The sequence below is a fragment of the Elephas maximus genome, chromosome 23 (genome assembly GCF_024166365.1).
Source record: "Elephas maximus indicus isolate mEleMax1 chromosome 23, mEleMax1 primary haplotype, whole genome shotgun sequence".
In the NCBI taxonomy this organism is placed as follows: Eukaryota; Metazoa; Chordata; class Mammalia; order Proboscidea; family Elephantidae; genus Elephas; species Elephas maximus.
Window position 1 is genome coordinate 20,437,849 of NC_064841.1, and position 27,333 is coordinate 20,465,181.

Sequence of the window (27,333 nt, forward strand, 5' to 3'; positions counted from 1 at the left end):
GAGTCAGCCATGGGAACTAAGTCAAGAGGTCTTGTAAACTCAGGGGCTGTGGTGGCCATAATAGCCATCAACAAGGTGAAGTGGAGGAAGTGGTTGTTAGAGAGAAGTGAATGAAGCAGCTGTGCAGAGAGAAGAGGAGATAAGTGAGATGGCAGAGCTGGGAGAGAGAGGGTAGGAAAGAGAGAGAAGGAGAGAGAGAGAGAGAGAAGCATTACTGACAGCTTTCTTGTTCTTAGATTCCCATGGAGCTCACTGGGTCTTTATGATACCCTCCCCCGCACCCCCCCTTTCCTGGGCAAGTTTAAGAAAATTTCTGTTTCTTACAAACCGAAAGCCTCCCCTTTAGAGCAAGGTACTAAGACCTTTTAACTAGACCACCTCTCAGGTAAATTCCAGCTCTGAGATGATTCTGTGAAAAAACTGAAGGTTCCTGGTGACCTACTGTTGGCAGTCACTCGGCCTTCCAGTTATCTGGGTACCATCAGTTAAAGAGGCCCCCCAAAACAAAAAACCCATTGCTGTCGAGTCAATTCTGACTCATAGTTACCCTATAGGAAAGAGGAGAACTGCCCCATAGGGTTTCCCAGGAGTGGCTGGTGGATTTGAACTGCTGATCTTTTGGTTAGCAGTCGTAGCTCTTAACTACTGTGCCACCAGGGCTCCAAGGAGGCTCCACTACCCCTTTATTCTCCAGGTCCCTAAGGAACAGTTCTCACTTGGAGACTGGCCATCTCGGTGATGTGAGAGGATTCTCCCCCTGTCCCACTCCTGCAGCCAGGAGTTTCCTGGCAACAAGGGCAAAAAGAGAAATATTACAAGTTGCATAGATTTCATCCTCTGAAGGGGAGAAGGGAGGAATTGAAGCTAACATTTATTGATATTTTCTTTAATATGCTGAACAATTTGTTTAGCAACGGTCCTTAAAATAGCCAGGTAAGGCATTATTATCCTCACTGTGTTATAGATGAGGGTTGTGACACTCGGAGAAGTAACTTGCCCATTGTCATTCATTCTATAAGTGCCACAGCCAAGATTCTAAACCAGGTCTGATGGACTCTAAAGCCCATACACTTTCCACTATGCCACAATGTGGGACACATCCCAACTCCTCAGAAAGAACCAAGAATCTTCCTTGTCTCATGTGGAGCTTTAGGAATCAATCAGGGATGTAGTGGACAAGGTCCTTGACGGTACTCTCGCACAAAGACAGAAAAAATGGACAGGATTCTGTAAGAAACCGATAGTAAAAATCGAGGGTCTGATATTACTTTGTGATTCAGTGAGAGCAATTTGTTGTTGTTTGCCGTTGAGTAGATTTGACTCATAGTGACCTTATAGGACAGGACAGAACTGCCCCCTAAGGTTTCCTAGGCTGTAATCTTTACAGAAGCAGATTGGCACATCTTTCTCCCTCAGAGCGGTTGGTGGGTTTGAACCGCTGACCATTCATTTAGCAGCCGAGCACTTAACCACTGTGCCATTGGGGCTCCTTAGAGCAGTTTGAGTAGGGGCTAAATTAACATGGTCAAAGTATGAGGCCTTCCAGTGTTCTGACAACCAACTCATGGATGGCTGGCAGTTATTCTCCAAATATGGATGGAAGTTATTTCATTTGCTATCAATTCTCCACTTAAATTTTGGATAGAAGCTGAACTGCAGACAGTTACAAGTCCCATTCTTTGACCACATCTTGAAGTGTTCCTGTTCTGAGCAACTGCAGGACAGATCCATAAATTCTGGAAATTGGGATGGTAGAGGATAGCACACCTCATCGATACACTAATACCAACAGAGCAACGACTTGACTGTAAAACCAAAAGCTAGAAGAGGATAAAAGTTGCATTCCTTTTCTGGTTTCCTTTTTTCATGGCATTTTTTGGGGGTACCTCATTTTCCCCCTGCCTTACTCATTCACTTGGATTCTCCCAAGGTTCATGATACAAGTTCCCTGATTCAGCAGGAAAACTCCAGCTCTCCATCAGCATGTCTGCTTCCTGAGAAATGGTGGTTCTCTCTACATACATATTTCAAGGCTTAGGAGTTCATGGTTATAATCACTAAAGAGTAATATAAATTCTATATTGCCTATAAAAATGAGTTCTAAGACATGTGCTAAGATATAAATCAATTTCAGGGCTCCCTAAACCTCCACGGTATTGCTCCTATTGAGTGTCATATTGCTAAGGACTCCCTACAAATCAATATGAAAAATTAGTCTCTATAGATGTCGCTATGTCTGTTGTCCTTTGTGTTATTTCTGCAGTGCCTTGCATTAACACGCATGGTAGCTTGGATTAAAAATATTAGTTTTACGTTGACTTTTGTTTGGATGATAAAATATCACCTTTTGGGCTATTACACATGAATCTTTTTGTACTTTAAATTCAGACCTCATTCCCTGTTTGGAAAATGCAGATAATTTCAGAGAAGTAGTGTGACTTAGAAAAATAAACGCAAAGCAGAAGAGAAAGTGCTCTACTTCTGAATCATTATATAATCTTTAGGTAAACTGTCCAACTTCTTAGCATTTTGTTTTTCCACCCATAAAATAATTCTAACAACAGAAACTCACCCCCTTCTTTTCATTTGAGAATAGTGACATATTAAAATAATTTTTTTTGGGGGTATATTACATTAAAATGTCCCTGGAAATAAATAATGTAAATTGACTAACTTTGAGTCAGTTAGTCATATATTTTAAAAAACGTTTTGTTCGTACCTCTAGCTATTTCTGTGAATAGGGCTACATGGGACCTGGCTTTGGGGCACTCAGTGGCTGAGGTTTACAGACGGAATCATGGAGAGGGTGAAGGTATAACCTTGGAGGGTTGGTCCAAGCAGGGAGCGGGCTGGGATGGGAATGTGGTCAGTTTGAGGGATGACCCAAAAAGGGCCAGCAAATCAATCAGAGCAACCCATCAGTTCAACAGTGCCTCACTACGCAGGGTACGGTGAAAAGGTTAGTGTTAGGAGGCTTGGCGATTGCCCCGGCTCACTTACCAATTAGAGGCAACCCTGAGCAAGTCACTTAATCTCTCTGGGCTGGGTTTTCTTGGGGGTCTCTTGGTCTGTTAGTCTAGGGAATTTGGTCTGGATCTGCACTGTCCAATAACCACCAACCACATGTGGTTACTGAGCCTTTGAAATATGGCTAGTGTGATTGAGGAACTGAATTTTTAATTTTAATTAAAATAAAAACTAAAGCAGTGTATAATTAGATAGTAGATAAAAACTACTTTAGGTGGCAGGAAAGACAACACCCAATACAGGAGAGGTCAGCACAACTGGACTGAACCAAAAGCAAAGAAGTTTCCGGAATAAACTGAATGCTTCGAAGGCCAGCGTAGCAGGGGCAGGGGTCTGGGGACCATGGTTTCAGGGGACATCTAAGTCAACTGGCATAATAAAATCTATTAAGAAAACATTCTGCATCCCACTTTGAAGAGTGGCGTCTGGGGTCTTAAACGCTAGCAAGCAGCCATCTAAGATGCATCAATTGGTCTCAACCCACCTGGATCAAAGGAGAATGAAGAACACCAAGGGCACAGGTAATTATGAGCCCAAGAGATAGAAAGGGGTGCATAAACCAGAGACTACATCAGCCTGAGACCAGAAGAGCTAGATGGTGCCCGGCTACAACCGATGACTGCCCTGACAGGGAACACAACAGAGAACCCCTGAGGGAGCAGGAGAGCAGTGGGATGCAGACCCCAAATTCTCATAAGACCAGACTTAATGGTCCGACTGAGACTGGAAGGACCCCGGTGGTCATGGCCCCCAAACCCTCTGTTGCCCCAGGACAGGAACCATTCCCGAAGCCAACTCTTCAGACATGGATTGGACTGAACAATGGGTTGGAGAGGGATGCTGGTGAGGAGTGAGCTTCTTGGATCAGGTGGACACTTGAGACTATGTTGGCATCTCCTGCCTGGAGGGGAGATGAGAGGGCAGAGGGGGTTAGAAGCTGATGAAATGGACACGAAAAGAGAGAGTGGAGTGAGGAAGCAGACTGTCTCATTAGAGGGAGAGCAATGGGGAGTATGTAGCAAGGTATATAAAAGTTTTTGTATGAGAGACTGACTTGATTTGTAAACTTTCACTTAAAGCAGAATAAAAATTAAAAAAAAAAAAAAAAAACTAAAGCAATGTATTGTCTTAGTCATCTAGTGCTGCCATAACAGAAATACTACAAGTGGACAGTTTTAACAAAGAGAAATTTATTTTCTCACAGTTTAGTAGTTACAAGTCCAAATTGAGGGTACCGGCTCCAGGGGAAGGCTTTCTTTCTCTGTTGCCTCTGGAGGAAGGTTGTTGTCCTCAACCTTACCCTAGTAAAGGAGTTTCTCAGGCTCAGGGACCCCGTGTCCAAAGGACGTGCCCTACTCCTGGTACTGCTTCCTTGGTGGTATGAGGTCCCCAACTCTCTGCTTCTTTCCCTTTCCTTTTATCTCTTGAGCGATCAAAGGTGGCGCAGGCCCCACCCCAGGGAAACTAACTTTACCTCAGATCAGGGAGGTGACCTGAGTGAGGGTGGTGTTACAGTCCCACCCTAATCCCCTCAACTTAAAACTACAATCACAAAATGGAGGACGACCATACAATACTGGGAATCATGGTCTAACCAAGGTGATACACACAATTTTGGGGGCCATGATTCAATCCATGACGAGTATTTTCCTGTTAAACACAACTTTATTGTTTTGGTAGGACTCCATTTCACTTAAAGAGCCTTGATGGTGCAATGGTTAAGTGCTTGGCTGCTGACTGAAAGGTTGGCGGTTCGAACCTACCCAGTGGCTTTGCCGGAGAAAGACCTGGCAATCTGCTCCTACAAAGATTACAGTCTAGGAAACTCTGTGGGACAGTTCTGTTCTGTCGCATGGGGTCACTATGAGTCGAAATTGACAGCACCTATCAACAACATTTTTTTTTTTTTATCAACAACATAGGATATTCTACTTTGTTGAAAATTTAGCAGCCAAATTGGGATGTGCCGTAAGTGTAAAATACACGATATATTCAAAGACTTAGTATGAAAAACAGACTGTAAAATATCTCATTAATAATTTTTCATCTTGATTACATGTTGAAGTGATAATATTTTGAATGTATTGGGTTAAATAAATAATTTTATCTGTTTTTTTTTTTTTTAAACTTTTAAAAACGTGGCTACTAAAAAATTTAAAATTGCTGATACAGCTCACCTTGTATTTCCGTTGAACAGGGCTGGGCTAGATCAGCTCAAGTGCATCTCCCGATGACAAAGCCTGATAATATGTTCTAGGTGTCTGCTACGAAGGTTCAGCTCTGAGTGGCTTTGGGCATGAACTTTTGAAGTAGAGAGCCGTGAGTTAGAACTCCCACTTGCTAGCTGTGTGAGTTTGGGCAAGTTACTTAGCCTCACTGGGCCTCAGTTTCCTCATCTGAGGAAGAGGGATGAGCATATCAACCACATAGGGCTGTTGTAAAGGTTAAATGAGATAATATACGTAAGGTGCTAAGGAAGTTGCCTCTGAAACACACAGAAATAAGTTCTCCCCAGTCTCCCCATCGCTCTGATAGTTTTTAACACCCGTGAGGACCAAATGAGGAACCCAGAGCCTAGGTGAGCAGAGGGTCAGGTCAGAGCCTTGTCTTGATCTAAATCCCACCTTCTCCCCTGATCGCGCATGCCTCCTCCTCCCTTTACTGTTCCCTTTCCCTTCTCCCTCCACCCCCGACAGTCTTCTGCTTGGTCACACTCCAGGCTTTTGAAGCTTGCTGTTCTCCAGATGTAGGAATGCTGAAAGACACAATTCAGACTGGTTTCGAAAAGAAGACACAGCACTACTCACTTACTGGGTTTTGCCGTGGAACATGGAGGGTCCCAGGCTGGAGTTGAGAGAAAACACTTTGTAGCAGGTGCCGGAGCCGCCCTGGTGGCACAGTGGTTAAGCACTTGGCACTAACGGAAAGTTCAGCTCTTCAAACCCACCAGCCATTCTGAGGGAGAAGATGTGGCAATGGCAGTCTGCTCCTATAAGGATTACAGCCATGAAAACCCTGTGGGGCGGGTCTACTCTGACCTGTAGGGTCTCTGTGAGTCAGAATTGACAGGGCGGCAACGAGTTCTTTGTCTTGTTTTTATAATTGTATTTAATCAATATTTATCCATGACAAGCTTTAGTTTTATTCAATCTGTACTGATTATTCATAATGATGAAAGAATAAGCTCTGGAGTCAGAAAAACTTGGGTTTGAATTTCCATCATGGCACTTACCACTCCTGTGTGTTCTTGGGTAAGCTGCCTGACCTCTCTGAGCCTCAACTTCCCATCTGCTAGTTGGATGTAACACTGCCTACCTCACAGGACTGTTGTGAGGATTAAGTGAAGCAATGCATAGTGCCTGGGGCATAGAAATGACTCAAGAGATGGTAGTTATTATTGTTGTTGGTGTTATATTTATTTACCTAAACTTATTATTCATTTTTATTGAATAAACTCACAAAAAATAGTCTTTTTTGGTCACAGCTTTTTACTTCTTGCTTGACTTCTGTTACTTTATTTCTTTGCTATCTGGTATGTGTTCACTTTGATGCTTAAAGCAACTAATTATAATGTAAATCAGGAAAGAAAGTATCTGCGCTGTGACTTGTTTGTTTGCTGTTCTGACAGTCTGTGGTATATTCAGTATTCTTCGCCAGCGCCACAATTCAAATGTGTCAATTCTTGGATCTTCCTTTTTGCTTGTCCAGTTCTTGCATGCATATGTGGCAATTGAAAAATATCATGGCTTGGGTCAGGTACACCTTAGTCCTCAAAGTGACATCTTTGCTCTGTAGAATTTTAAAGAGGTCTTTTGCCACAGATAACGAATATGACCTGATTTCAGAAGGTACTAGTTTCAGATCTGTTGCTCCAGGTGGTAGGGTCACTGAACTGGGACTCTTCCATGTGTTACATGAGAGTCAACCAAGGCAATTGAAGCCATTTGCCATTCTCAGTCCCTGTGGCAAGAATAGAGATGCTCTGGTTAACCTGACACTGAGGTTTCCTCTCTCGAATACCAGGAGAAATTGTGAAAGGGATTAAAAAAATTTTTTTTCACCACGTTTTGGTTTTACTCTTTAACTCTAGCCAGTCAGCTGCAGCTTCCTGGGAAGAAAAAGCCAAAAGGAGAATCAGCCCTTGTGGATTCATGAGTCACTTGCTACGCAGGCTGTGGAGCATCCAAGGTCAGCACCGCACCTGGCGCCTCACTGCTGCCCAGGATCTGGGCTTAGTGGGCCTAGGAGCCAAGAAACCTCTCTTTGACCTGGTGTTAATTGCTTTCCAAAAGCGCTTCCTCCTGCACGAGAATGCAACATGCAGAATGCCAGAAGCATCTGAACCCTGGGCCTGCTGCTCCCTCAACTTGCGGGACATGGTGGTGTCAAGCAGGATGGATAGAGCCATTTCGTTATTTGATTAGATTCCCATGACCCCTTGCACCTACCTTTAATCCTGCACCTGTCACATAAAATCATTCCTTTGCAGATCTGCCACCAGCAGAACATGGATGCCTCTGGGTGGCACAAATGGTTTGTGCTAGACTACTAACCTAAAGGTTGGCAGTTCAAACCCACCCAGTAGAACCTCAGAAGAAGGGCCTGGCGATCTGCTTCTGAAATGATTACAGCCAATATAACCCTATGGAGCAGTTCTACTCTGTGACGCATGGGGTTGCTATGAGTTGGACTTTATGGAGGTTTGGGGGGCTTTTGGGGGGGCAGGGCCACAGTGTTGCACACTCCAGGGGGCGCCATTCACATGGTTTTGTTGTTAGGTGCCTTTAAGTTGGCTCCTATTCAGAGTGACCCTGTGTATGACAGAAAAAAGTGTCCAGTCCTGCGCCATCCTCACAGTGCTTGCTATGTTTGAACCAATTGTTGCAGCCACTGTGTCAGTCCATCTCATTGAGGGTTGCCCTCTTCTTCTCTAACCCTCTACTTTATCAAGCATGATGGCCTTCTCCAGGGATTGGTTCCTGCTGATAACATGTCCAAGTTAAGCAAGACGAAGTATAGCCATCCTCACTTCTAAGGGGCATTCTGGCTGTACTTCCTCCATTCTTCCTTCATTCTTCTGGCAGTCCATGATATATTCAGTATTCTTCGCCAACACCACAATTCAAATGTGTCAGTTCTTTTTTGGTCTTCCTTTTTATATGCTTTCGCATGCATATGAGGTGATTGAAAATACCATGGCTTGGGTCAGGCGCACCTTAGTCATCAAAGTGACATTGACATCTTTGCTTTTTTAGTACATTAAAGAGGTCTTTTGCAGCAGATTTGTCCCATGCAATACATCGTTTATTTCTTGATTATCTTTGATTTCACAGGGTAGCCAGTGTGAGTGGCGCCCCCTAGAGCTGTGCATGGCACAGCCTGAGCCGCCCATATGCTGCTGTGTATGTATGCAGTGGCCCTGCCTGGGGACGGGTGGGTGGGGGAATTAGGAGATTGGCTGAGTATGTCTTTTATCCTGGCATATAGTACATAGTAGGTGCTCCACAAATATTTTTTGAGTGAATGACACAGGCTTCACCATTTTGAGTTCATTTGACCCATTTTCCTAACCTGATTTTTTCATCTAGTCAATTATTATTCTGAAGTTTCTTCCTTCCCATCCAGAAAGGTGCTTCCATTATAATGGATTTATGTTATTGACGTTCCTTGTGCATCCAGCAAAATTTCTGAAGGCCCAAGTTCACACTAGTCCCTCATGTAAAGGCAGCTGAGGGCACTCAGCCTGCTTGAAGCTACTGGGGTCTTGCTGGTTGAGGTAACCAGGCCCAGAGGGCTAGTTTGGTCCATGCTCGGCACACTTTCAATATAGGGGAACAACATAATGACCTTCTGACCTCATTTTCCGTATCACAAATGTGGCTCTGGAAAAGAAATCAGGTATATTTCTTTAGAATATTATCATTGAGTTTGGGTCAGAGCTGCAGCAAAAATGACCAGAAACAGATACACAGTATGCATACAAAGTGGGCGTGAATTTGACCCATTTTCCTATTTCTGAGCATGGAGCTGAGGAGTGAGACTGTGGGTGGATTATCTCTCTTGGGTTCTTCTGATTTATTGACGTCACACTCAAGTTAGGGGAAATCTAACCCAGAATACTAAGGTACTGGAATGAGAAAGCCTCCTCATTGTGCCCTCACCTCTGAGTGTTTTCAGCGCATGCGGACAAACAGCTATTGAGCACTCACTGTGTGGCAGGCTCGGGGCGGCCTTTGGGGTTTTCACTTCCTCTGGGTCCTTTCCCCTTAGGCAGGAAGCCTTGTGTCCTAGGAGAAAAGTCAGAACCATATTCTCTTTACGGTTTGGAAGAAACTGAGCTTGCCAGTCCTGAGTTCACCTGATCTGTTTCTTGATTGTTAAAGAGGAACATAAAGCTGTTTAGAAAATCCTTTTCTCTTGACAAGGTCTGGCTTTCGGGTTCTATTGCGGGTTGCTGCAGACCCACAAATTCATACTTTTGCACATCGGAGACTGAATACTGAGTCTTTTTTTCTCTTTCCACACCTGCTGGAAAATCCTGTCTTCGTTCTCCCCACTTGGGAGCCCCTGACAGATGTATGGCTCTGGCTGACTAGGGAGAAGATCAGGCACGTGCAGATGCAAAAGAGGAAAGCCCATTAATATATTTCCCAAATGTTACCCTCATTCTACCAGAATTCATGCTGAAGCAAGAGGTTCAGTAAACCCTCGGTTTTCCAGAGGACAGAAAACGTTTCATGGAGAAAATGTAAACAGACTGGTATGGGCTGAGTTGTGGCCTCCAAATAGATATGTTGAAGTTCTAACCCTGTACCTGGGAATGTGATCTTGTTTGGGGAAATAGGCTCTTTCTGTCCTTCTTGTTCAAGATTTGATTGTGGTGAAAGTATACATAACAAAGCGTACACCATCTCTACAATTTCTACACCTATAATTCAGTGACATTGATCATGTTCTTTAAGTTGTGCCAACATTCTGACGATCCTTTTCCAAATTGTTCCACCACCATTAACATAAGTTCAATGACCCCGAAGCAAAAACGCCCCCTCCACCCTCCTTCCCACCCCTGGTAACCACTAATAATCTTTGGTTTCTATATATTTGCTTACTTCATATAAATGAAACCATACAATATTTGTTCTTTTGTGGCTGACTTAATTTCCCTCAGCATATTTTCAGGGTTCATCCATGTTGTAGCATGCATCAGGACTGCTTTTCTCCCTGTGGCTGAGTAATATTCCATTGTGTGTTTATACCACATTTTGTTTATCCATTCATTTGTTGGTGGACCTTTTGGTTGTTTCCACCTTTCGGCTATTGTGAAAAGTGCTGCAGCGAGCATTGGTGTCCAGGGGGTCTTTCTTAAAAAATATTATCAGTTAAGTCATCCTGGAGTAGGGTGGGTCCTAGTCCTAATCCCTTCTCAGTGGTGTTTCCTAAAAGGGGAGAACAGACATGGAGAGAGGGTCACACACACAGGATGATGGTCCTGTGACAATGGAGACAGATGACTCTACAATCGCAGAAACGCCAAAGGATTGATGGCAACTACAGAAGCCAGGAGAGAGGCATGGAAAAGTTCTCAGAACCCCCAGAAGGAATTGACATGGCAAATATCACGGTTTGAATTTCTAGCCTCCAAAATTGTAAACAGTAAGTTTCTGTTCTTTAAAGCCACCCACTTTTGGTATTTTTGTTACAGCAGCACTAGGAAATTAAGTCAGAGATCTAGTCCCAAGAGTCAAGTCAGGATGGGAAGACCTGGTTCACCCTCAGGCAGTTTGGCCTCCAATCTCAGTTACCTCACCTGTGCATGGAGGGATTGGTCTAGGCACAGCAGGAAACACATTAGATCCTGGGAAACCATGCTTCTCGAGTTCTCTTCCTGAGGAGCAAATGGAAATAAGCTGAGCTTATAAATAAGGGATTATTAAGAACTGACAGGCCATACCACAAGACAGAATTTGGAGAGGATAAATAGGTCTCTTTGCATCTGGTACTTGTGACTTCCGGGCATTCCTTTGCAGCTTTCCTTCTTTAACTTGGCAGGGAATAGGGCCTAGACATTTCAGCTTGCATGAGCCAGATGGGGTAATCAATGAAGCTGCTGATTGCTTTTGTCCACGTGGCTGCAAAGCCAGGTAAGTAAATTGTGCGCTCTGGAAATAATCATGGTGTAACATCAGAGGGAGACCTGTTTCCTTGCTGCGGGGATGCTAATGGATGTCTTGTAATTTAACTTCGTAAATCTTGGTAGGTCATTATGGATTTCAATTTATCATGAATAATTGGCATGTACAGCAAATTTGATTTCTAGCCTATTTGCTCCTTCCTAGATCATTACGTTTTTATGAGTATGTAACTGGGTCAGATTTTCTGTAAAGGAGAGCCGGAGGTAGGAATGCTTACTTTAATAATTTGGTGAAACTTCTTCCTTTTACCTAAATGGCTTGGAAATGGACTCTTTCAGAGTCAAATGACAGAAACTCAGCTTCATCTAGTTTAAATAAAACAGTGAATTTATTCAGTCATGTAACAAGGAAGGGCATCTGAGAGTATGTTAGCTTCAGGCACAGCAGGATCTAGGGGTTCAAACGTCATCATTCAGGCAACTTTTCTCTCTCCACCTTTTTTGCTTCTCCTTGTCTCTGCTCAAAGCCCTGGTAGTGCAGTGGTTAAAAGCTTGGCTGCTAACCAAAAGGTCGGCAGTTTGACTCCACCAGCCACTCCTTGGAAACCCTATGGGGCAGTTCTACTCTGTCCTGTAGGGTTGCTATGAGTTGGAATCAACTTTGCAGCAGCAGGTTTGGTTTGTCTCTGCTCAGTTTTAATTTGCAGGCATGTCCCTTTCAGGTGGTAGACAAATGGCTGACAGCAACCTCAGATGCATGTTCTCCAGCTTTGCAACCTTAGTGAAAATAGAAGGACTCTCTTCCATTTCATGGGCTGTAACCCATGAGCTGTTCAGTTTTGAGACTAATCCCATGCTGTATTGTCTTCTTTTGAATTAATACAAGCATTCTAAATTTTATAAATAACTTGATGATGTTGCTGACCACAAAATGACAACTAAGTAAAAACAGAAATAAAATCATATTAAAAAGGAGTCTTCACTCAGCATCCTTTGTAGAGTAAAAAAAAAAATAATCCAACTCATTGTCATTGAGTAAATTCCAACTCATAGCGACCCTATAGGACAGACTAGAACTGCCCCACGGAGTTTCCAAGGAAGCAGACTGCCTCATCTTTCTCCCGTGAGCATCCGGTGGGTTAGAACCAACGACCTTTCAGTTAGCAGCCAAGCGCTTTAACCACTGTGCCACCAGGATTCCTTTGATATAGAGTAGTTGCTTAATCATATTTATTGCTTTGGTTTATGTTTTATCTTCTACAAAAGGTGGCAGGATGGTGGAAGGCATACCTGAGATACGCTAGGGGACCCAGAGCAGCCGGACCAGTGGTGTGTGTCTGCCGGGTGCTTGTGGGATAAGGAGGAGGCCTGCTGCTTGGGTACTTATCTGCCCTGGCAGAAACTTTTTTTTTTGGAGTAGAAATCTGCATTTTTAAAATTCAAACTTTCTTTCTGGGATTTGATTTTTTTAATAGACTATTTTTCAGAGCAGTTTTGGGTTTACAGAAAAACTGTGCAGACTAGAGAGTTTCCCTGCTCCCCTTCCCCTTTACACTGTTTCTTCTGTGACTAACATTTTGTAATCCTGTGGTAAGAAGGCCTGGTTTCACAGTGGTTAAGCACTTGGCTGTTAACTGAAAGATTGGTGGTTCGAACCTACCCAGCGGATCCACATGAGAAAGACCTGGCGATCTGCCCCCATAAAGATTGCTGTTATTGTCGTTAGGTGCTATCTTAGTTATCTACTGCTGCTCTAACAGAAATACCACGAGTGGATGTCTTTAACAAACAGAAGTTTATTCTCTCACAGCCTAGTAGACGAGAAGTCCAAATTCAGGGCATCAGCTCCAGGGGAGGCTTTCTGTCTCTGTCAGCTCTGGTGGAAGGTCCTTGTCATCAGTCTTCCCTGGACTGGGAGCTTCTCCGCCTAGGAACCCCAGGACCAAAGGATACACTCTGCTCCCGGCGCTGCTTCCTTGGTGATATGAGGTCCCCTGTCATCTGCTTGCTTCTGTCTTTTATATCTCAAAAGAGATTGGCTAAAGACACAATCTAATCTTGTAGATTGAGTCTTGCCTGATTAACATAACTGCCACCTATCCCACCTCATTAACATCATAGAGGTAGGATTTATAACACATAGGAAAATCATATCAGATAACAAAGTGGTGGACAGTCACATAATACTAGGAATCATAGCCTAGCCAAATTGATACATATATTTTTGGGGGACACAATTCAATCTATGACAGGTGCCATCGAATTGGTTCTGACTTACAGTGACCCTATGTACAACAGAAAGAAACACTGCCCTGCGCAGCGCCATCCTCACAATCATTGCCACTGTGTCAATCCATCTTACTGAGGGTCTTGCTCTTTTTCGCTGACCCTCTACTTTACCAAGCATGATGTCCTTCTCCAGGATCTTGTCCCTCCTGATAAGTATGTGAGATGAAATCTTGCCATCTTTGCTTGCAAGACAGATTTGTTCAGTCTTTTGGCAGTCTGTGGTATATTCAATATTCGTCACCAACACTACAATTCAAAAGCATCAATTCTTCTTCAGTCTTCCTTATTCCAGCTTTCCCATGCATGTAAGGTGATGGAAAATACCATGGCTTGGGTCAGGTGCATCTTAGCCCTCAAAATCACATCTCTGCTTTTTTACACTTTAAAGAGGTCTTTTGCAGGGGATTTGCACAATGCAATAAGTTGTTTGATTTCTTGACTGCTGCTTCCGTGGGTGTTGATGATGGATCCAAGTAAAAAGAAATCATTTACAATTTCAATGTTTTCTGTTTCTCCTGATGTTGCTTATTGGTCCAGTTGTGAGGATTTTTGTTCTCTTTATATTGAGGCGTAATCCATACTGAAGGCTGTAGTCTTTGATCTCTGCGAAGATTACAGCCTAGAAAACCCTATGGGGTAGTTGTGCTTTGTCATGTGGGGTTGCTCTGAGTCAAAATTGACTTGAAGGCACCTAACAAGATTCTTGTGGTACGTTTGTTATAAGTGATGGACCAAAATTGATACATTATTAATGAAAGTTCATAGTTCACACTAAGGTTCACCATTTGTTTTGTACAGCCGTATGGCTTGTATCCATAATGCTACGTGTCCACCATTACAGTATCTTAAGAATAGTTTCACTGCCCTAAAAATGGCCCATGTTCCATCTATTCATCTTTCCCACCTCCCCCTGTACCGCTGTGGTCCTCATGTAACTTAGTTTCAGTTAGAATTTACTAAGACAACAGGAACAAAAATAGCAAAACCCCCATGTCCTCAGCCTTTCTCCTGCTACTGCTGTCTCAGGAGAACTCAGTATTTGCAGCGCTAAACCCAGGACCCCTTTTTGTGCTAATTGGTGTTAACAGATACATGGGAGATTTGGAAGATGTGTGAGATTTAAACTGAATTGTATAAGAAAGAGCATTCGTGGATGGGGAGGGTAGTCACAGAGAGAGGACTAGAATATTTTGTTGGGGTCAGTAGACAAAAGAGAGGAGAGATTGAAAGTAGCAATGGTACTATATAAGATTGTGGTGAAAAAGAAATGTGATAAGAATTTTTAAACTGTGTGCTGTGGTTTGTTCTACTCTGTCCTATAGAGTCACTATGAGTCTGAATCGACTCAACGGCAGTGGGTTTGGTTTTTTCGCCTCCCCCAGCTTTGCTGGTAGTTCATGTGAATCAGGTAGAGAACTCTTTTGGTTACAAGAAACAGAAAACGTAAGTAAAGTGTCTAAAGAAAAAAAGGGAATTTGTGGCCCCTGTAACTAAAACACTATCAGACAGCATGATTATCTTGATTCAAGCACAGCTTGATACAGGATCTCAAGCAAGTGGTCAGAGTTCAGTGTCTCTGACTGCCTGTTGCTGTGTTGGTTTCCTTCTCTACCACGACAAGGTCCCAGATGTTCAGAGTTTAAATCTCAGTTTCAAGTCCAGCGGAAAAAGAAAGCATGTCTCTCTTCCAACAATCCCAGAAAAAGTCCCTTTAAGTCTCCTTGGCTCTGATTCGGCCACATGCCCCGCCACATGACTAGGGAATGTGATGCTCTGATTAGCCGGGCTTGAGTCATGTGCTTCACCCCTGCAGGCAGAGACAGAGAACCGGAACTGAGAGTGACAGGGGGTGGTGCCACAGTACACAACTGAGACACTAGAAGAAGGGGCAGTGGAAGCAGGTCTGCTAAAGCAAAAACATCGAGACTTTAGTAAAAGCTTGCGTTTATTGTTTAAAACTTTTGAGGTTGGATTTGTTTTCATTTTTATGTGACACTATATTTTTTTTTTTATATTGAGACCTAAGGGAAGAAATGAATCCTGGTTACAAATATTTATAGAGTTTTGTTGTTGTTGAGAATATACACAGTCGAACATACATCACTTCAACGATTTCCGCATGTACAATTCAGTGACATTAATTACATTCTTCAAGCTGTTCACCCATTCTCACCCTCCTTTCCTGAATTGTTCCTCCCCCATTAACATAAACTCACAGCCCCCAAAGGTTCCTGTCTAATCTTTTGAGTTGCTGTTGTCATTTTGATCCCATATAGATAGTTCTTAAAAGAGCACAATGCTCAAGGCAGACATTCTTTAAGCTAAAATGTTGTTTGGTTTTAAGACTTCAGGGGATATTTTTGGTTTAAGATTTAAAGATTATCTTAGGGCAATAGTTTCAGGGGTTCATCCAACCTCCATGGCTCCAGAAAGTCTGGAGTCCATGATAATTTGAAATTCTGTTCTGAATTTTCCCCGTTTTAATCAGGACTCTTCTATGGAATCTTTGATCAAAATGTACAGTAATAATAGCCAGGCACCATCCAATTCTTCTGGTTTCATGGCAAAGGATACATTTGATCATGGCGGTAATTAGCCACACATTCCATTTCTTCCTTCAATATCTGACTCTCCTTCTTCCTCTGTTGTGACAGGTGAATAGAGACCAACTGTCGTGACTTGGATGGCACATTGCAAGTTTTAAGACTCCAGGCACTACGCAACAAAATAGGAGATAGAGCAGAAACACTAAACACAACATTAGGCCAATTAACTGGGATGTCCCATGAAACCATGACCCTAAACCTCCAAACCAAGAAACCAAATCTCATGAAGTTTTTGGTTGTACATAAGCAGTCTCAGCAACTACTTTTTTTTTTTTTGGTCTTGTTATGTCTATCACACAACTTTTGCCAGGTCAACTTTTTATAGGTGTACAACTTATTGACATCAATTACATTAATGAACTCTGCAACCCTACCCTTAATCAGTGTAATTTTCCCTTCACGGTAAACTGAAACTCAGTACTCAGTAATCCCCTCTTCCATCCTGCCTCCCACCCTGGTAATCACTATTAAACTTTCGTCTCTATATATTTACCTGCTCTTATCTTTTTATATAAGTGAGGTCATATAATATTCGCCCTTTTGCGATTGACTTATTTCACTCAGCACGATGTCTTCAGGCTCCATCCATGTTGTAGCATGTATCAAGACATCATTTTCTTTCTGAGTCGTATTCCATTGTACATATGTACCACATTTGTTTATCCGTTCATCTGTTGGTGGGCATTTAGGTTGTTTTCACCTTTTGGCTACTGTGAACAATGCTGCAGTGAACATTGGTGTACATATGTCTCTTCACATCACTCCCTTCAAGTCCCTTGGGTATATTCCTATCAGTGGAGTTGCTGGGTCATATAGTAGTTCTATTTTTAGTTTTTTGAGGAATCACCATACTGTTTTCTACAATGGTGGGACCATTTTTCATTCCCACCAGCAATGAACAAGGATTCCAGTTTCTCCGCATCCTCGCCAACATTTGTTATTTCCTTTTTTTTTTTTGTCATCTGTTAAGGATTTAATTGTGTCCCACAAAAAGATGTGTTGTAAACCCTAATTATAATCTCATTTCAGGATGGGTTGTCATTGTTCTGCTAATGAGGCAGTATTAGTGTAGGGTGCGTTTTAAGTCAATCTCTTGAGATATAAAAAGAATAGATTGAACAAGCAATGAAGCAAGTAAGTGGCGTTGGGGGAAGAGAGATACCAAGCCACGTGGAGATCACTGAGGAGCAGAAGCTCAAAGAGACAAGGACCTTCCTCCAGAATCGACAGAGAAAGCCTTCTGCTAGAGCCCGCAGCCTGAATTCAGATGTTTAGCTTTCTAGCTGTGAGAAAATAAATTTCTTTTTGTTTAATACCACTCACTTGTGGTATTTCTGTTATAGCTGCACTAGATAACGGAGACACCATCCTTGTGGGAGTTAAATGGTATTTCATTCTGGTTTTGATTTGCATCTCTCTGATGGCCAATGATGTTGAGCATCTTTTCATGTGTTTAGTGGCCATTTGAATGTCCACTGTAGAGTGGTTTTGATTTTACAAAGTTCCTCCAGAAATCTTTACAATAGCCCCATGAAGTTGGTAACTATTTTCATTTTACAAGTAAGGAAACTAAGGTACAGAGAGGTTAAGTAGCTAACCCCAAACTCCACCATTAATGACTAGAGCAGCCAGCATTGAAACTCAGGCTGTTTGACTCTAAAGTCCTTGCATTTCCTATTCTGCCCTGTGAGACTAAAAGAAGGCTCAACTAAGGCAATTCCACTGCGAACAGAAGGAGGACATGGATTCGAGAAAGAGTTCAAAAAAGTCATCAGCAGACAGTAGTGACTTCGGAGGGGAGGGGGGATGGTGATGAAGGAGACACAGATGACTCAGCCTTCCAGTTTGGGTGACCGATGGGATGCTGCTGCTGCCATTGATTAAGAAAGAGAGCCCACGCAGAGCTGGTTCCGGCAAAATAGTGAACTGTGGTTGTGGTTTTTAGATTTACCTATTTAAAAAACACATATGTAAATTTTTAAAATCTTCATGCCTGATCCAGATGCAGCCAGGATTAAGAACCACAAATAGAGGTACTGGTTTAAAAACAAAATTATATTAAAACAAGGAATAAAAATTTGCTATTAAAAATAAGACATGCTAGAATAGATTTAATTATTAGGAGGTTATTAACCTTAAAGAAAGCACTTTCTCAGTGATGATGCGGAGAAGTCAGATTACAGGGGTTAAGGAGAGAGAAAAGGGGGGAAGCAGAGGCCAAGACCATAACTTGTTCTCCCAGGAGGCAGCAAGGTGGAGTGAGTATCTGAGCCCTGACGCTCCATTCGTTAGCTGTGGGACTTAAGAAAGAACAGTTCTTAAGTTCTCAGCCTCCCAGATTCCTCACTGTCACATGGGAATAATAATTGTCTGAGAGGGTGGTTGTAAAAAGAAAATGAAGAAATAAACAATAAATGAATATTATATCTATATATCTATCTGCCTGAGTGGCACAAATAGTTAAGCACTGGACTACTAGTCAAAAGATTGGCAGTTCACACCCACACAGAGGGGCCACGGAAGGCAGGCCTGGTGATCTTCTGAAACACGATAGCCTTGAAAACCCCAAGGAGTAGTTCTACTCTTGACTGGATGACAGCTAACAACAACTATATGTACATATATATATATATTTTTTCAATTGCCATCGAGTCAGTTCCAACTCAAGACAACCCCGTGTGTGTCAGTGTAGAACTGTGCTCCCTAGGGTTCTCGATGGTTGATTTTTCAAAGTAGATTGCCAGACCTTTCTTCTGCAGCACCTCCAAATGGACTTGAACCGCCAGCTTTCAGTTAGCAGCTGAATGTGTTAACCATTTGCACCAAGCAGGGATGCCATATATGTACAGGTAGTCCCTGACTTATGGTGGAAATCCGTTCCAATGACTACATCATAAGTCTGTTCTGATGTAAGTCAAATGCCTTTTTTTTTTTTTAGTTTTCATTATTATTGCCTTTTATTATAGGTATCCTTATACATATAAATTTGTTTTTGGGGGTTGGAAACGTTACATATAAACTTACAGATGTATTTTAATACATACATACATAAAAAAATACACAAATCACAAAAATTCACTCCGACGACGAAGAGGCATTTTGTCAGTTGCAGTAACAGCTCTATTTGTGAAAGGTTCTGGACCATCTGGGTTATCCCTGGGAATGCGGATGGTGTTTCTAGTTAGAAAATTAGTGCGAGTTGTCTCTATGATCCTTTTCTTTTTTTCTTCATATATTTCATGATAACATCTCACTGCTTCCCAAATCTGCCTACTAACTTTAGCAAAGCGATCAGCATTTGGGTCCATGTTTTCAAGCAACTGACACCCCTGATTTAGTTTAGAAAACTAAATCTATATGGCAGTGTTTTGAACAGTAAATCAAAATTGAACAGCAAATTAAGCAATGTAACATTGTATGTAGTACATATTAGTAGATGTACAAAAAAAAGAACGGTTGTAACGTGTCGTTCATTGTAACTCAAATACGTCATAAGTCGGGAATTACCTGTATAGAACACACACACACACACATTTTACTTAACATAGTGACGGTGTAAAGTAAGCACACAATGTAGCCATTACTGCTCATGAAAAGAGACAACAGAAAAGGAGAAATAAAGGTATAGGCTAGGGGAGATCTGGACATTTTTGTAGGAGGGCAGGGCTGACATTACAAAAGGGGAGTCAGAGCAAGCTGCTGCAGGGAGGGAAGGGAAGGGGAGCAAGAGCAGGAGCCAAAGAGTTACTTGGAAAGCAGAAGAACCCCTTTCCTGCGGGGGGTGGTGAGGAGGGTTGGGCAGGTGCAGAGGTAATAGGGCAACAGAGACATTTTGGGAGGAGGCGGGGGAAACTGAAGGAGCTTGGGAGGAGGCAGGGGGAAACTGAAGGAGCTTGGGTAAGAAAACCTATTCTTTTCTGTAAAGAAAGAGGCAGGGTGGAAATTGTACAAAATTTTTAAATATGTATAATATTTTTGGGTTAAAATAAACTAATATCCTCATATCTGGTTAAACATGCAGGCAGCCTCCCCTCAGACCCTTTTTTATGTCCCTTACCTGCTTCTCTACATTTTTCTTGCATCACCTCTGGCACAAATACCTTCAAAAGTCATTTATTCATTCACTCCTTTTATTCTGAGCCTACTATTTGGCAGGTGCCAGAGACCAGGCAGATCCGCACGCTGATGACGCCGTAGGGTGGGGGGGGAGGAGGGGGAGGAAGAAAAGGCCAGCGTACCTCTTCTTGTGTCGGTGTGTGAATTTAGAAATGCAGAGAAGACGGGACGAGTTCAGCACGGGTATGGTGTGGGTTTCTCTTTGCCCTGGCAGGTTGAAATCTACCTCTTCCTCCAGATGAGCTGACTGAGATGAGACAACGAATCCACTTGAGCAGACATGTCCCATCTGGCTCAAGAAAGATGCCAGAAAAGGATGTATCAAAAAAGCCTAGAAAAGGATATTTTGAGTTAAGCTTAAAAAAAAAAAAAATTCCTGAAGCGAGGAGAAGAGTAGTGTTCATCCTTTTCAGACGCAGTGCTCCCTTCTCAGAACAAGGGATTTATTACTCCGAAATGAGCTTTACAGATAATAGAGCCTACCTCCACATACCTCCACATATGTCCTCGCTATAGTATATACTAGGATCCCTGGTGGTGCAGTAGCTAAAGCACTCAGCTGCTAACCCCAAGGTTGGCGGTTCAAACCCACCAGCCTCTCTATAGAAGAAAGATGTGGCAGTCTGCTTCCGTAAAGATTTACAGCCTTAGAAACCCTATGGGGGCAGTTCTACACTGTCCTATAAGGTCTCTGTGAGTCAGAATTGAGTTGGCGGCCACGGGATATAGGAGAAATTAAAGTTAAGTAATTGACCACTAAATGTGTAAAATTTTCCATATGAATACTTGAGCACACCACATTAGTGGTACTAAATACAAAGTAGTCAGGCGGTGGCATCTCTGTGTACAATCACTGTGGCTGTGACACCTGAAAACAGGCTGATTGGGGTGTGTTGTATTGGCAGCTCAAATACTACGAACAGTCTTGCTGATGGTGACATGATTTTCTAAAATGGTGAAGAACTTTTGGTAAAGTTCTGAACAAAACGCAGTGCGATTTTCCCTCAATTTACACAGGAGATGCACTTTTTGGAATACTCAGTGGATACTGCCAAAGTGCAAAAGATCCTTTGTGTTCATATGCAAAGTGGAGTTAGGTTTTTGTTCAGATTATTATAAACAGACTTTTTTTTTTTTAAATCTATATAATGTCCAGCAGGACATAGAAAGTTCCGTGACACTCAGCAATTCTTCACCGGGTGGGACTTTCCTGCAAAACTGCAGGACATCTACCATATCTGGCCCCCCACTCCCTAAATGCCAGCAGTGTTCCTTCAATCTTGCCAACAGCCAAGAACTCCCACAGATTTCCAAAATGCCCACCAGGAGGTGGCACCGTCCCCTTTAAGAACAACTGAAGTAGAATATGTGAACAGAACTGAACTTTACACTAGAGAAGCTCTCTATGTGCTTGTTGAATGGGCCTAAGAATCTTGCAGATTCTCACAGTCATCGTTTTGAACTTCAGTTCACACTGTGAGAGGCTGTAGACATAAAAGGGGAAGATGTAGACAGGGATTGCAAAATGTTTTAATCTTTCAAGCCTACCCCTTTTGGTTGGAAGTGGCTGCCCTAATGTCATATACAGAATCATATTTGAGGTAGTGTCTAGTTTATTCAGTCATTCAGGACCTATTTATTGTCTGTTACATGCTAGACATTGTTCTCGGTGTTGGCGATCCAGTAGTGAATAAAACAGACAGAGGTTTGAACCCTTATCGAGCTAAACTTTCAAGTTCATTCAGAGCTGACAATCAAGGTGTCTGCCACGGGGACAGAAGAGGAAGTGGTAGCACACTAGCCACTTGTTTTCCGGAAATAGGAGGGCTCTTTGAATCACTGCTGATCCCAGGAACTGTCCTGGAATTTTATTTTTAAAAGGTAAGAATTTGATGTAGCTTCATTTTTCTACCATTTATCCTTTTTCTCCTCAGAAGGAGAAAAAAGCTTCTGTCAACTGAGAATTCTGACTTTTTTTTTTTTTACAAGCCATTTGACTTTTTAAATTATTAAAAAAAAAAGCTTGATTTTTTATTTAGCTTTCCGACTTTGTGCCTGGGCCTTCAACACTTTCACCATGGTTTTCTGTTCCTCAATAAGGAAAGCAAGCTTGACACTGTCATGGACACATTTATCACACACGGAACAACCATAGGCCCTGCCAACATGTCTTTTTTGTTTTGGACAACCTCATGAGAACTTCAGGTCTCACAGCACGCCCCTCGAAGCTGGCCTGGGCACACATCCCATGTGGATTCTGGTGCTTTACCAACCTTCTTGGTATAAAGGTAAACAATACTATTACCAGAGGTTTGGGACAGCCTAGTTTTGTTAGAAGCTGTATTGTAGGACAGCCTATAACAGTAGGTCAGATGCTGGGCCATTTTGAATGCTTCTCGACACTGTCCCTGGAAGAGTTGGGTTCTTGTCAACAGAGATTATTCTATAATTTTAAAGGATGCATTAGAATTAATGACCAGATACCACTTGCCAAGAAACGGGGACTTGTCAAGTGAACAAGAATTTATTTCAAAGTAATCAAGATACCTTGATTTATCAAAACTTCTGAACATCCTGTCTTAATGAACAACTAGCCAGTGACATTCTTGGGGCAAAGAGGTGAGCTCCTTCAAGGCACGAGAATAAGACATATATCCCAGGCCTGAGTGAGGAGGCAGGATATTATTGTCCTTAAAGCATGGTCTAGAACAGGCCAGTGTGTAGAGACCAGAGTTTATTAGTGGTTTCCAGGGCTGGATGAGAGGGAGAGGGAAAGAGAGTCACTGCTCTAGGGACATTGAGCTTCTGTTAAAGGTGACAGAAGAACTTGGAAATGGGTAATGGTGGTGGTTGAACAACATGATGAATATAATTGACGTCTTTGAATTGTACATGCAATGAACATTGAAATGGCAGGTGTTTTGTTACATATATATTTACCACAATAAAACAAAACCAAACCCAAAACAAAAAAGAAATATTTGTGCCTTAAAAATGAAAAAAAAGGAAAGAAAAAAGCATGGGCTTTTGAATCCGATCTGCTTTGGAGTCCTGGAGCTGCCCCTTGCCGCTTGTGTGATTTTGGGCAAGTTACTCGGCCTTCTGAGGCCTCTGAGTCCTCACCTGCAGAACGAGCAAAGGACCTGCCTCCTCGAGTTATGGGACTGAAGGAAACAACATTCCCAAAGCACGGAACACAATGGCTGGTGCCTGGTTGCTCAGGGCACCTAAGGTATCATTACTGTCATCTTTTCTTGTCTAGGAAAAGGGTATGTTGGCGGTGGGGTGGGGTGGGGAGGTGGTGGGATTCTTTTCTTTCTAAGTGAACACAGCCACTCAACAGCATTATTGCAATTCCAGAAGAGCAGATGCCTGTTCCTTGTAAACAAGCTTATGGTTTTACGTACTTTATAGGATCGTAAATGTGGGGAGTACATTAAAGACGATCTGCTCCAACCCCCATGTTATCTAAAAGAACAAGCTGAGTTCCAGGGAGGTGACATGTTGTTGTTGTTAGGTGCTGTTGAGTCCGTTCCAACTCACAGCGACCCTATGCACAACAGAACGAAACACTGCCCGGTCCTGAGCTATCCTTGCAATCATTGTTATGCTTGAGCTCATTGTTGCAGCCACTGTGTCAGTCCACCTCGTTGAGGGTCTTCCTCTTTTCTGCTGACCCTATACTCTGCCAAGCATGATGTCCTTCTCCAGGGATTCATCCCTCCTGACAACATGTCCAAAGTGTGTAAGACGCAGTCTCGCCATCCTTGCTTCTAAGGAGCACTCTGGTTGTACTTCTTCTAAGTCAGATTTGTTCGTTCTTTTGGCAGTCCATGGTATATTCAATATTCTTCACCAACACCACAATTCAACGGCGTCGAGTCTTCTTTGGTCTTCCTTATTCATTGTCCATCTTTCACATGCATATGATGCGGTTGAAAATACCATGGCTTGGGTCAGGCGCACCTTAGTCTTCAGGGTGACATCTTTGCTCTTCAACACTTTGAAGAGGTCCTTTGCAGCAGATTTGCCCAATGCAATGTGTCTTTTGATTTCTTGACTGCCACTTCCATGGCTGTTGATTGTGGATCCAAGTAAAATGAAATCCTTGACAACTTCAATCTTTTCTCCGTTTATCGTGATGTTGCTCATTGGTCCAGTTGTGAGGATTTTTGTTTTCTTTATGTTGAGGTGCAATCCATGCTGAAGGCTGTGGTCTTTGATCTTCATTAGTAAGTGCTTCAAGTCCTCTTCACTTTCAGCAAGCAAGGGTGTGTCATCTGCATAACGCAGGTTGTTAATGAGTCTTCCTCCAATCTTGATGCCCTGTTCTTCTTCATATAGTCCAGCTGGACTATATGAAGAAGGTGAGGTGGTATGAGCTAGGACTAAAAGCTGTGTTTAGATCCTAAAAGTCAGGCCTCCAAGGTTACTTAACCCATAGCGTGACCTGGTGTTTCTCAAAGTAGGAATGTAGGGCCACCTGTATTAGAATCACATGAGGGGCTTTTAAAATGCAGATCCTGGGCCCTTTACCCAGACAGTTTTATCAGAATCTCTTGAGAGAGGCCTGAGAATCTGTATTTAATACAAGATCTTCGCGTCATCTTTATGCACACTTGAATTCAAGCACCACTCATGCAGTGGGTGAACAATCACCTTGACTTGGGATATTATAAAGCATGTCTGTACTCCATACCCAGGGCTACCTGTTGAAGACTGGGTCACAGTGTATTTCAAACAAGATCATAAATCCAGGACTGTTGACCTATCTAAACAATTTCAGCTGTCATTTCTATTGGTTTCTGCCTCAATTATCCATTGAGTCATCTGTATGCCTGGATAGGCCCTGTTCTGTGGCTCTTGTGAGGTTGTATAACTCACTGTAGCTCTCTGCTTTTGAAAAGGTCCAAGAAATAAATTAATACATGTAAAGACTTGGAACCATGCCTGACTTGTAGTAAGTACTTAATAAACGCCAGCCATCAGTGTTATTGGAGTCCCTGGATGAACCAAATGGTTGAGCACTTAGCTACTAAACTAAAGGTGGCAGTTTGAATCCACTCTGAGGCACCTCAGAGGAAAGGCCTGACCATCTACTTCTGAAGATCACGGCCATTGAAAACCATACTACGAAGTAGTTCTACTCTGACATATGTGGGATTTTCATGAGTTGGCATCAACTCAGCTGCAGCTGGTTATCAGTATTATTACTCATCAGGGGAAGAAAAACATCTTCAGAAAGGCGATGCTGGTTTTTCTGATGGGAGCCAATTAAGAACTTCATAGGCTCAGATGTCCATTTCATTAGCAAAGGTGATTGGAGATACTCATTAAGATAAAGAAAAAGGAAGATCCCATGTAAGACTCAGTAAGTGCATGGTACAGAGTTCTCCTTTGTTGTTTGTTTTTTCCTGCAAAGTGAATCTAAGACTAGGTATGACTTGACTTTTGACAGCTTAAATTGCTGCTTGCATCAGCAAAAATTTACCTGATGATGATGATGGTTTAGTTAGTAGTGTATTTATTCTCCTACACACAGATATACACAGACATACAAAGAACACAGGCTGTTGTGTACTTTTCAGGTTGCTGTAAATGATTTGTGTATCTATAAAATTGAAAACACTCTGGTATAATTCTCATGAGCATGGAGAATTTCAGTTATGAAGGAATTCTTAGCTGTAATAAGCAGTGTCATCTGAGAGGATATGAAAAAGAATGGAGAAGTAGTTTCTCCAGCATGGTGAAGGGAGAGTTCTTTTTATTCTTGAATAAAGCATCTGTCAAATGCAAAAGAAAATGACTGTGGACCCTGGAGCCAGGAACCCCCAATGACAACATTATGCAGTAGCAGCCCCCTTCAGCTGTATCTCCCAACCAATTATGTCACACCATACTCTAGAGCTCATACTGAGTTTTCTTTACTTCTTTTTTTTTTTTAACTGAGGAGAACTATGGTGGGAAACATTTGAAAGGTTACTCAGTTACAAAGCTAGGATTTGAACCCAGTACCCAAAGCCTCAGGAGCCCTGGTGGCGTAGTGGTTAACAGCTACAGCTGCTAACCAAAAGGTCGGCAGTTTGAATCCACCAGGTGTTCCAGGGTTTCCATATAAACAAATATTTTTTTCATTAAACAATATTGAAACAACTGCAAGTAACGGTTTATGTGGATGTTTATAGATGACGTTATACTTAAATTCTTGCTCACACCAGTTTTGGAAAATGTTAAGGTAATATTGCCTTTACTAAAAAATACACAGAAAAAGTGTTTTTTGGTTTTTTTCCTGGCATTCTATCATCCACATTTCAGCTAAGCTACAATATAATGGCAATTGATATTCGTAATTTGGGCGTATTGAAAGGCCATCAGAGAGAAAATAATAATAGTTTTTTTTTTTTTAAACTTTGATATAGCTTTAACAGTGATTTTCTTTCTTTTTTTAATGGCCTTTTTGAAAAAATAGGGGAAGCACATATGGTATAAAAGTGAACTATCTCACTCCAGAACATTCAGTTAACCAGAAAAACCCATTCTCTAAGCTTGCGCTGTAACAAACATTTCAAGATAAAGGAAATGTGGCCAGGGCAAAAACATTTCCTCTTACAAACCTTGAACTGAGCTTATCCCTTACCAATTATATAGGGTCCCTTGGGCCTAAGAACTTTCCACAAGCGTGTAGGTTACTATGGCGATGCACTTGGCTGCTGAAGCGGAAACACAGGTGACAAGGCGGCTGCAGGCAGTAGGCACCCACAGAGGAGAAGCCGCCTTTGGCTGCAGAAAACGACGCAGGTCCATCTGGAGGGTCTGGGGCTGCCTGCTGCCGTCTGGCCCGGAGTCTGTAGCGCCCTCAGGCGGCCTGTCTGGGAAAGCGGGCGGTGCACCACCTCCAGGCTGGCAACTCAGATGGCTGCCGCCGCGCCGAGGCTCTGGGACCCCGCTTCCGTCGGTGCTTACAATGCACCCTCCCCGCGCCCTCAGGGGCCGTGACTCAGGCAAAAGGGGTCCATTTTGCCCAGCCCCCTGGTCTCATGCAGCCGTTCAGCATCCCCGTTCAAATTACACTCCAGGGCGGCAAGAGACGCCAGGGGAGGTAAGTCACCACTAGCCTCTCAGCCTGTGATGGGCATCTCCTTCAACAAGTGGGTGGAAGAAGTG

The 27,333-nt window shown here is 42.6% G+C and overlaps 1 protein-coding gene and 1 pseudogene across 9 annotated transcripts in view; one reads left to right on the top strand and one right to left on the bottom strand.

Moving 5' to 3' along the window:
- KCNMB3 (potassium calcium-activated channel subfamily M regulatory beta subunit 3) overlaps positions 1–27,333 on the top strand; it is an 83,377-nt gene that overhangs the window by 33,211 nt on the left and 22,833 nt on the right. For 6 of the 9 annotated variants that reach the window (XM_049867391.1, XM_049867388.1, XM_049867395.1 and 3 more), the window contains one exon: positions 7,118–7,215. In XM_049867391.1, the coding sequence (XP_049723348.1) occupies positions 7,118–7,215 (98 nt within the window). Of the gene's footprint in view, positions 1–7,117; positions 7,216–23,497; positions 27,269–27,333 lie in introns of those variants that run through there. The other 3 variants (XM_049867396.1, XM_049867394.1, XM_049867393.1) reach the window with 2 other exon arrangements.
- Positions 22,201–22,553, bottom strand: LOC126066381 (60S ribosomal protein L34-like; annotated as a pseudogene).